The 11309-nt window shown below is 37.9% G+C and overlaps 1 protein-coding gene across 1 annotated transcript; it reads left to right on the top strand.

Annotated features, from left to right (window-relative positions):
- Nucleotides 1–906: 906 nt before the first annotated feature.
- Nucleotides 907–5885, top strand: pheta2 (PH domain containing endocytic trafficking adaptor 2; the record flags this gene model as incomplete). Its single annotated transcript, XM_080043252.1, has 4 exons — nt 907–981; nt 2961–3049; nt 3331–3634; nt 5494–5885. The coding sequence occupies exons 2-4, from the start codon at nt 2969–2971 to the stop codon at nt 5883–5885; spliced, it is 777 nt and encodes a 258-aa protein (XP_079899378.1). The 5' UTR covers nt 907–981; nt 2961–2968.
- Nucleotides 5886–11309: the final 5424 nt, after the last annotated feature.

Here is an 11309-nt window from a genome sequence, read left to right as displayed (position 1 = left end):
AAATAATATCAATAACGCTTACCCTAATTTGCTGTAAATATACAGTGTGCAGGAATATACTACTTTCTTTTGCATCAACATGTGAAACAATCTCTTGGCATTCAGATGGTGAACTGATGTTTAATCCATGGCTTTGAGTTGATTTTGGCTCTTCAGTCTTGTACTGTAAATAGAGAAGTGCTTTATTAGGAAGCGCCCCACAGTGTGCACTGTAAATCTTCTCACCTACTCTTTTAGATCTGGAATTCCTTGAGGATAAAAAGGATAAACATGTGTTAAAAATAGATGGATTAAACAAAGCATGTTTTCAAGGTGGTACAGAAAGTATTCTTATTTAGAAAGGAATAAAGACAGACAGACAACAGAGAAGATAATTTTACGTAACACTTACTGTATTCACTGTATCTGAAAGGTTGCACATCTCCCTGAAGAATCAAGCATCTATCAAGGTAAAATTTGCTCTGGTCTACACATCATCACAGATTCAAATTAAACAAAAAAAATCTGAAATTAAAAAGAAAATAACACAAAATGAAGAAGTGAGATAGCTGAGGCAAATACTGTACATCACAGCTCAAACTCCACTGCAGCATCTAGCATCTCATTTCCAGGTAGCAGTTCTCCATTGGGGAGGTCGGTTTCGAGTCGACTACTTTCTTTGGCTGCTGATCCACCAGCTCAGAGCGCAGAGGAGAGAGAGAATATAATGTGTCAGTATTTTGTTACCAGGAAGTGGGACGAGTTATTTATATTTCAACACTCATCCTCTCGTACCGGAGGGAGAACCCGAGTAAGTAAGCTGAAACTATATATTCAAACATTGTCTGTTTCTGGATGCAACTAACCGAGGGAGATAACAATTGCCTTAACGTTTTAGGACGGCTTAGACGAGCAGGAGAACATATCCGTAAATATAAATAATGTGAACGATGTGTGGGAGGCTTAAGTGACCCTGTGAAGAGGGATTCAGCATTGGCAGAGGTAAGTCTGACTCACAATACAAGAACTTTGCAATAGGGATCTATCTATCTATCTATCTATCTATCTATCTATCTATCTATCTATCTATCTATCTATCTATCTATCTATCTATCTATCTATCTATCTATCTATCTATCTATCTATCAAAATCATTGTGATTACTTTCTCATCAGATTGCTTGATTATTTCAATCAATGTTCTGGTGAAATAAAATAAATATTGCATTATAAGTAGTAACAGTACAGAAGTATTATAATAAGCAACACAAAGTTTCCTGTAAGTATCAGATGTATTTGCTCTACTGAAAGGGGACCTCATTGTGTTATGTTACTGTAAATGACCTGTAATACTGATGCATCAATTTGTGAGAAGTATTTTACTGTTGAAGCTGGTTGAGGTGGCAGTGGCACTATCTTTTTGAAGATCCACTGAATTACAGTTTTTCTCAGTCGCTTTGGTGCTTTTCTCACATCACTATTAACATTTGCACAGCAGTTAGTGCATTTCTCAAAACAATTAGTGCAAACTGCAAAACCTAGTGGATAACCTGCAAAAGTACGTCACTTGCTCAAAATGGACAGTCTATTCCTCAAAAGCAAGTATCCATGTCAATGAAACTGCCAGTGTCATCAAAATGAGAAGTCTTGACACCACCATTTATGAACAAGATAGTCAAATGGCTTTGTCATGTTTTCATTATGACAGTTTATTCTCTCAGTGTTTTCCAATGCAAAAAAAAGGTCAGAACTCAGTGACACTACCTGAAAATGTTCAAGACAGCACTATACACTACTTGTACAGCTATTTGAAAACTACAGTAAAGTTACACATTGCTGTAGTTAGGGGAGTAAGTGAGTACAAGACACTGAATACGTATGTTTCACATTTTTACTGTATATGCTCTTTGCAATTCTACAGCATTGTGCAAAAGAAAAATACACTTCAGTCACTTATTTAGAACAAACATAAAAAACACCCTTTTGGTAGAGCTGTGCACAAATGTGAACAATATAACAGGACATATTGTAACTGAACATATAGGTAAATCATTCTGGCACATCCAGACGTTCCTGTCTGACTGGCCACATATTTTCATCTACATCACAACGGATATTATCCCTTGCAATGCAGCGAGGAAAGTATCTCCTGGGGTAGCGAATCCACCCTCTGCATGACTCTGCTGTAATGTCGTCACATGCTGCATCCATGGTTGCTAGCAGGGTCATTTGCGCATGTGGACGCCGGTCATAAACTTTCCACCTCTGTGTCACAGAATTGTAGAAATGGTACACACTATGTCCTGCTCGGTTCATATATGCTTGCCAAGTGAGGGTTCATGGGATCCATCCCTGAGTGACTGTGAACAAGTGGCTTGTCATTGGTTACAACTAATACTTCACACACCTCCTCGTGAGTGAAAGCTGAAGTCCACCTGAGAGCAATTGTTCAATTTAGGAGACATTTCCAGGAAAAAATGATAAAGAAAGGTATATAATTTGCTTGACAGAATTTGATAACTAGTTCAACAATTTTGTATGTAATGACTCAAGCAATGAAATGAAGACTATTAGTTTTATTGGGAACGACTATTCAGCATCCATAAATATAGTTCATTTTGACTGACATGACATAAGCAAATGACAATGTTATAAAACAGCAGAGAATTGTATGAAAGCAACTGATACATGTCCAAAAGCATTTGCAATTTGTTCAGAGGAAGGAGAAATTATGATGTGCTCAAATGACTAAATGTTGCGGAGGTTGAACTAATAGTTATGAGAATTTTCATTCTGATCTGAGAAAAGCACCAAAGCAACTGAGAAAAACTGTAAAATAAAATTGATAGCCTTGTAGAGTTTACACTATAGTTTGGGTTGCTTGAGATGATTTTAGTCAACATTTTGCCAGAAACCATTTTGGATTATCTGGAGTTTTTGGTATTTTATAGTCTGGATGTAAAATATTTTTTTCTTGTTTAGGTGTTGGGATGAAGCTCCATAAGAAGATTTTGACCCATTACCTGTCATGCACCTCTCCAGTAGACAAACAGGGATATCTCTACAAAAAGGTTTGGATACACACAGACAACTTTAAAGCTATAGTGTGTAACTTTTTCACATATATGAATGTCAGTTACATTCAAGCCATCGCAAAATGAGTTGACACACAGTTGATTAATCCTGTCAGCTCTACAAAACTATCTCTGTATTTCTCAGTATGACATCCTCAAAAAACTGGTGTTACCTCAGAATTCCTCATGGGGGCGACAGAAGTTACGCACCATTGCTTTTGATAACTGAATCCGATGTAGTGATTTTCATCTGATACATACTCATATTTTCTCCATAGAGAGAGCGAAATGCCACTTACCGGCGGCGGTGGTTTGTCCTGAAGGCAAACTTGCTTTTCTACCAGGAGCGCCCTGCGGACAGACACCTACTGGGTGTCATCGTGCTGGAGGGGTGTGCAGTGCGCAACTCTGAGTCAGAGGGAAGGTTTGCCTTTTCCCTGGAGTTTGAAGGGCCCGGACTGAAGACCTACAGGTTTGCAGCAACGGACAGTAAGACCCAGGAGAGCTGGGTGAAAGCTTTGCTCACAGCCAGCCACTGCTACCTCTCACTGCTGGTGAGAGACCTGGGGAGGCAGTATGAAGGTGCGTTATGTGTGTTATGTGTATGAGTGTTGAGACCTGGTGCCAAAACCCGTTTTAGACTGAGACATGAAACTGCAAATCGTCATTTTTGATAAGATAAGAAAAGATAGAACTTTATGCATAGATTGTTTTTGCCAGGTTGCTCTAAAATGACAGAAACAAAAACAAAGAAAGAATACAAAGCCTGTGTTGACAATACTGGCTGTATAAGGTTTAGCATGAGAGTTTAATTCAAATCAGTGATTTCTCGCGAGGATCATTACGCACTGTACAGAGAAGGCATACAGAACGGAATGATAATGTTCAAGTGGAAACAGTCATTTAAACCATTTACACAAAGCAGCATCAGGGGGGCAGGAGCTCTGTCCTGTGATTGGTTCACACTTCAGCCAGGTAGTCACACAAAAGTGCACAAAAAAATACAATAGGCCAGGATATACAGTATGTAAATAGGAGCCAGGATGTCTCCATGGAGACTAAATGATACCGCAGGGTGTGTGTGAGGATTAACAATTGACTAGTCCAAATGCATGATATGCAAGGATCGGGGTAAAGCTGTATCTAGCCTGAAATCACCTTAGTGTGTTAATTTTATCATTACACCTGTGATTGTGACAGTATGCTGTCAAGTTATGACTTGACAGTTGCACATTTAAGTACTAGAATTGTACATGAAAGTGACCTAATGTTTCCTCATAATATTAAAACATTAACCCTGCGTTCCGAATCGCATACTCTTTCTTTTTTCTATTCTACATACTACATTTGACGATCAAAATAATCTAGTTAGGATGCAGTAGGCATACAATAAGGACATACTTTTACTTATTTATTTCATCATAACATTGCGCCTTGATCTTTCCTCTTGCTTTATATCCGTCACATCTCCGTTTGTTTTCATATGGAGGCTCCGTTGATGTGACTTCACTTAAAGGTGAAGTAAGCGGTTTATTTATGTTAATAAAAGTGTAAAATTGCTCTTTATTCATACAGTGATCACGTACATAATGTGCGCGTTTCATAAAGCCGATCTCTCAGTCAGCTGCTTTGCATGTAATCGGCAAATAAACTTATTGGAGTATCCCGAAATGTTTATCCAATCAGAAGAGAGAACGCTCCAAACCGACACTCGTCTCACTCATATATTTTATATACACTCCATGGTCTCACTGCCGGTGCACGCCAGAGCAACAGATGGGTGAATGTGTATGCGCCTACAATGGCGGAGCAGGTAAAAATCCTTCCCAATGTCTGTTTTGATGGTTTTTATCATGTTTTATCACACTTATGGATCTGAGATGATGCTAGATAACTTGCTGCTTGAAGACCGCAGTGCATTAATGTGGTGATGTAGGGACGAGTGAGGGGACTGCAGTAACTGACAGGAAGTTAGCTAAAAGAACCATTCCGCTTACAGCACCTTTAAGGTTCGCACTGGATTATGGGTCAGATTCGCCCCAAATAGGATGCTGTTTTCAACACTAAAAATCTGGGCCGGATGTAGTAGACATCCGGGTCTTTCTAACCATCCTAAATCTGGCCACAAGAATCGGGACATCCTAAATCTTTTTTCTACAATACTGAATAGTAGATTGGAACACAGGGAATATTGAGGTCACACTGCACAGTTTAATTAATTGAGGTAAAACATTTTAGGCCTAATTACCTATTTTTAGTGGTGCCAGCAGGCAGATTTTTGTGCCACTGTTTCCAGTCTGTGTGCTAATAAATTAACTGATAGTGTTCCCGAAGTGTCTTACTATGTCCTTGCAAAAAGCACAAATATTTTTTAACATAAGTTAGGATGTAACCTATGGATTAACCTTCATTTTTGTTTATTTCCTGTTTCCTATCTGCAGAAGCTAAACAGCAACGAGGCTCTGGTGAATCCTCAGTCAGTGTCCTCAAACAGTCCACCTTTCTCTTCCCTGTGTTGCCCTCAACAACAGTAGTCAGAGAGGCGAGAAGCCTCAGCGCCAGCACTATTTCACAAGCTAATTCATTACCTACTAAAGTGGCAGCTAAAAAGTCCCCTAAACTGTGGCACAAGAGAAATGCTCTGGTCACGCCAATTAATGGACCGGCACCTTTGTACGGTGAATGGCCTTTGGTGGGTTTTGATCCACTCGAGGAGTTCAGCAAACTTCATGATTACTACGGCCAGGAAGTGAAGAAAGCAAGAGAGGATTGGCTGAGGAGTCGACAAGCGAAAGAGGAACAAAGTAATGGAGATCTCATCGACCTAGGCTGAAGAACAAGAAACAAACTGACACTCTAGAGACCATTTAAGAGGAATTGAGAAGAGACTTTGGTTTATGTGTGTTAAAAAGGAACCGGACCTGAAGTTTACTGTATTTAACAAGAGTTTGAGGCTCAGATACATGGAACTGTGCAAAATGTTCCTCAAAATGTATGATGATTTAAAGCTATAATGCGTAACTTCAATCGGCCCCATGAGGAATCCTGAGTAATTACAACAACATTGTTGGCGCATCTGAGTTAAATCTTTAGTGATCGTGCATAGATTGTTTTTCTCTACGTCCAGGATTTTCTTAACGGTAGTATCAACAACTGAAACATTTGGTGGGCGTTTCTTGAGCTCTTGCACCAGTTTCAGGGGGCGACGCTAGTTAAAAAATATTGCCATACTGAGAAATACAGAGTACATTCATATGAAAAATTTACGCACTTTAGCTTTAAGATAATTTTTTATGTAAGATTTGTTTTACATAAATTTGTAACTTTCCTGCCTTTTCTGAGCCAAGCAGCCTTAAAGTGTCCGTGGGTTTCAGTAAAGAACAAGTAAATAATCTGCCCACAAAAGGTTAGGAGTATACTATACAGCAGGCGTTTGCACATCTGCACCTTTTGGAAACAGCTTTTTGACTAATAATAACAATTATGAATGTCTATTTTCTAGCTAAGGGTTGCTTTAAGTCTTGGCAGCTAGCTAGCATGTACAACAGCTACTGTAGATGGAATTAAGCCATTATTTACACTTGTGCTTTAACTCCCTTTCCTTGTTTGTTTTCAGTATAATCAAACCCGCTTTTCCAACTGCTGCTAATCACATTGAAGATAAACCTACAGTTATCTGATCAGTGTTGTATTCACATGTTGTGCAATTATCATTTGTAGCCATATGGCTGCCTGATGCAGTATTAAGCAACATTATTATATATTTTTAGCGCATGAAAAATAAAATGGGTCTATTGACATAAATGTCTCATTACTTACAACAGCCATATACTGTATCTGTGATATAACATGTAAAATATGTAAGATGCTGATACACAAAATATTAACAGAAGAAAACTTCGAGTCAAATTATAGCCCAGATTGGGATAAAAAAAATGGTCTCTGGTAGAATTACAGGGACATATATCAAAATAAGCATGATGTATGTTGAAGTTTCCATTTTATATAACAGGGCTGTATCCACTGCGAACATTTCGACTTGTCAAAGTGATCCACTTAGCCATTACTGTGTGAGTCAGCATGCACAAGAACAGGAGCCTGAACGGGAAGCAGCTAAATTTGATTCAGCCAATAATTATACAACAATAAACATTAACTTATGCACCCTGTATCATGTTTATAAAATGTAATGTATTCTTTTGTCCAGATTGCATATAGAAATATGCATGAGACAGAGACATACAGTAAGATCTTGTGTTTGAAGAATTATCTTTATTAAAGGATTTTGTTTAGTAGATATTTCTGTGTGAGAGACTGCCACACATTAGGACATTTGTATTTATTTTATTATTTTACTTATCTTACCTTGAAGATACTTTAGGAGAAAATGTAGGGAAAATTCAGAGAACACTGACCAGAGACATTTACTGTGTGACGGTCAGTGGAGGGCGCTGCAGGCACAGTGTACTGACTGGAGAGAACCACCTGATTTAAGAGTGTTATCTTAGCCATGTGATTTTGTCTGAAATAGCACACTCGTTTATGGAAGTATGCAAGAGACAATATGTATCTAGCTGTTGTTAAAAGGTTGAGTATTTTGAGAAATAAAGTTCCTTTAATTAATTTAATTACCCAATAATTAAATAGACGAATCAATTTTTTCCGAGGAAACCAAAGTGTTTGTGTGTTCAGTTTAATAAGATTTATTATAAAACTGCTTAGCCATTTAGCCGACATACGTCCTTCAAGTTCAATGCCACCAGACTGAAAAAAAATGCATAAGGTGACATCTAATCGGCCTAAACCTAAAGTTAACAATTCATATAACACCCTCTTGAGTGGGATCCAATAACAAACAGAGCAAGCACCAGAGGCCGGTAGTAAATAATAATAATAAAACCTTCCAGCAGAGTATAACGTTTCAGTGTTTGACATCTCCATATCATACCTCTCTCAAAGGTCTTCCTCCTCCATAGGATAAGCTGGGAGCTTCTCCACATTCCCAACTGTACATGCTGACATACCGATCACATTGAAAGTGATAAATGGCTTCAGAGGAGTGTGGCAGAACGTTTCAATTTACAGCACCTGCCCCTGTTAAGTACACACATCTGTATGGAAACATTTTTACGGGATAGCAGTGTGTAAACACATTGTCAAGTGAGACCATTTGTTTTATTACAACCAGGTTGTTAAGTGAGCAACAGACAGCAGCTGACATATATGTGAAAAGTCTGAGACGTTATACAACTCATTCTCATATTTTATTATGTAGAAATGAGTGAAACAAAGTTTTTTATTCATTTAAATTCATAAAGAAATAGTCTCTCTCAATACTTCTCAATCTTTATTTCTTATAACAAGACTCACCTGGACACATTAACCATTTTTGTTTATCTATGTTCTGTAAAAGAAACCTCAATAAAAAATAAGTAGGGGAGAACGGGGTAATCTGAGCCACGTTTTACATTTGCTCCCCTCTAAGCGAGCTAAAATGATTTATCACTAAAATGTACACATTTCCCATTAATTCAGGATGTTTCCTAGAAAAGGGCATTAGCAGAATTTTTTCAAGACAAAGGGCAGTGAAAATATGATTGTTTTAAAAAAAGTTGTCATGTGGCTCACTTTACCCCAGCTGTGGGGTAAACTGATCCACTTACTTTTTCCACTCTGAAACTACCATAACAACACATATTGTAACAGTAAGAATCCTGAAAGCTAGCCACACATTCCAGAACTAATGTCGGACTAGTAAAATAATGATGGGGTTTGGTCAATTAAGCAAAGCAAATTTTCTAAACACTTGAAAGTAACTCTGAACAAAATCAAACACAACATATTATAATTCAAAAGGTTTTAATAAGATTCAAATGAAAGATAGAACTAGTTAGATTAGAACACAGTCTGGGGGTCAGAACACAGGACCCTTAGAACCAGCTAGTGTCTGGGGGTCAAAGCATAGGAAAATCAGAACCAGCGAGAACAGCCTGGGACTCAGAACACAGGAGAAGACCCAACTGGATTATAACATCAGCCTGTCATACTCTACATTCCAGCCCTGAAGGTTACAGGGAAAGATGAGAAGGTGCTCTTTCCGTATGGTTGCCCCAGGTCGTCTTCCTGGTGTATTTCCTTGGCATGATGGCTTTTCTACAATGTGTATGACATTAAAATAAAACATATGTCATGTAATATTACATTAAAATATGTTTAAGACTAAACTTAACTTGTGCCTCATGGTGGGGGAAAGTGAGACAGTGGCTCACTTTCCCCCACAGCATTTGGCTCACTTTCCCCCACCACCACAATTTGAGAAAAAACTACCTCTCTTAGCATTTCAGGCTAATATTCAGTTATCAGCATCACATGGTTTCATATGTTGGTATTTCATCAACACGTATGATAGAAGTTTTTCTCCGTGAATACATTGACTTTGGCACAACAGTTGATTAAGTTGACGGCAAGAAAATTGACTTTTACATGCAAAATACCTATTTTGGTGAAAAAAACATGCTTACCACAGCACCATGAGGTCCTCTCTTTCAGGGCCATGGGGAAATGAGAGGGGCTTGAAAACATATATCTCACATGACCACAAAAGTTTTCCGTTGCCTAGATACAGGGGGTGGCTCACATTACCCGATGCCTCAGATTCCCCCGTTCTCCCCTATGTAAATAAAAAAAAAATTAAAAGTTGAAGGAGTATTTTAAAGGGGCACTATGCCATTTCAGGGGAGGGGGATTTGTTTACATTTACAGAGTTTTCAAGTAATTTACAAAACATTTCGAATCAACCCCCCTACACTTGTAACTGTTTTAATTAGGCTATTATCTCTTTCATTCAATTGATCTGAATGTTTTAAATTGTTGTTGTCTGTGTGTGTGTGTGTGTGTGTGTGTGTGTGTGTGTAAACTTGTTATGTATTCTCATTGTATATTGTGTATCTGTACAAACTCGACGTCATTGTAAAAGAGGGTCACCCCTCAATTGATCTTTCGAGGTTAAATAAAGGTTACAAACAAATTTCTTCTCTACATGTAAAGCAGTGATTCTTGAGAAGTGGGACAAAACAGGGTGCAATGTTGAAAAAATACAAACCCTATGTTTCGACAAATTAAATTACATTACACGTATACTAAGCTATACTGAGCTAAGCTTTGACACAACCTCCCAGCTTTTGTTTTTTTTACCGTCATTGGCCTATCACCACCGTCAGATGTCAACTCCGTCAGATTTCCTGTCTGATGGTGTTGACATATTTAACGTTTCTTAAACATAACAAATGGAATTTATCTAGTAGCCATTTGGTTTTTCTGTTGATGTTAGGTGCTAGTATGAACTACTTCAGGAAAATAAAATTATCAAAAAATTTCAAATAACCTCTTCAGAAATTTTAAGTCGGTGTTGATCATGGTTGTAACACAGGACTTTCAAGATTCGGAATGTAAAATATTCTAAAACTACAACACTTATCAGAGCATGTCTGACTCTAATGTACTCTGCAGAGGTAGAATTTGACAAGAGGTCCTTCAAAGTGACAGCTGCCCCTTATTTCACCTGATTTTATTACATTTTACATAATGAAATGTATGACGGTATTATAGTAAAGTTGTCCCATCACTTAGAATCCTTATAAAACATGAATGTGTTGTAGAAAAACAGTTTTTATTGATATGAGAGATTATTTAGTGTTGCTTTTGATGAAAAAAGCTCTTTTTAATCATTAAAGTACATTTTTAATAGGTTTTATTGCATATGAAAGATTGAAACCTTCTCTGAGGACACACTGTTTTTGACGTTGTGAGAAGATAACAAGTGTAAGTAAAATGAAATTTAAGGGGATTATTGTGCTCCAGACATTCTATTCTTAATCCCTAATAACATCTATAATTTTAAATATTTTTAGTTAACAGCAGTTACATATGGAAGACGGCCTTTTGTTCCGGTTCTCAAGAATCACTGAAAGGTAAATGTAGAGGGGTTTCAAAAACTAAAATTAGAAATCACAGTGTGAATATGAGGTGACATATTTCATTCCGGCAGGAGGTGGTGATAACCAAGTAAACAATGGTTCAGAGGTCAACAGGCACCCAAGGAGAGGACTGACAGCTAGAGCCGAGTTCTGGATGTCCTGAACTCCTAAGACCAACATACGCCTCACTAATCCAAATTACCGGTGGAGTGGAGACCCGTAAAGAGCAGAGACGTGACTCATGATTGTGCCCAAGCGAGGAGATCAGTGGAAATACAAAC

Source organism: Ammodytes marinus (genome assembly GCF_949987685.1).
Source record: "Ammodytes marinus genome assembly, chromosome: 16".
NCBI classification, from domain to species: domain Eukaryota; kingdom Metazoa; phylum Chordata; class Actinopteri; order Uranoscopiformes; family Ammodytidae; genus Ammodytes; species Ammodytes marinus.
This window is presented reverse-complemented; position numbering and strand designations above follow the sequence as displayed.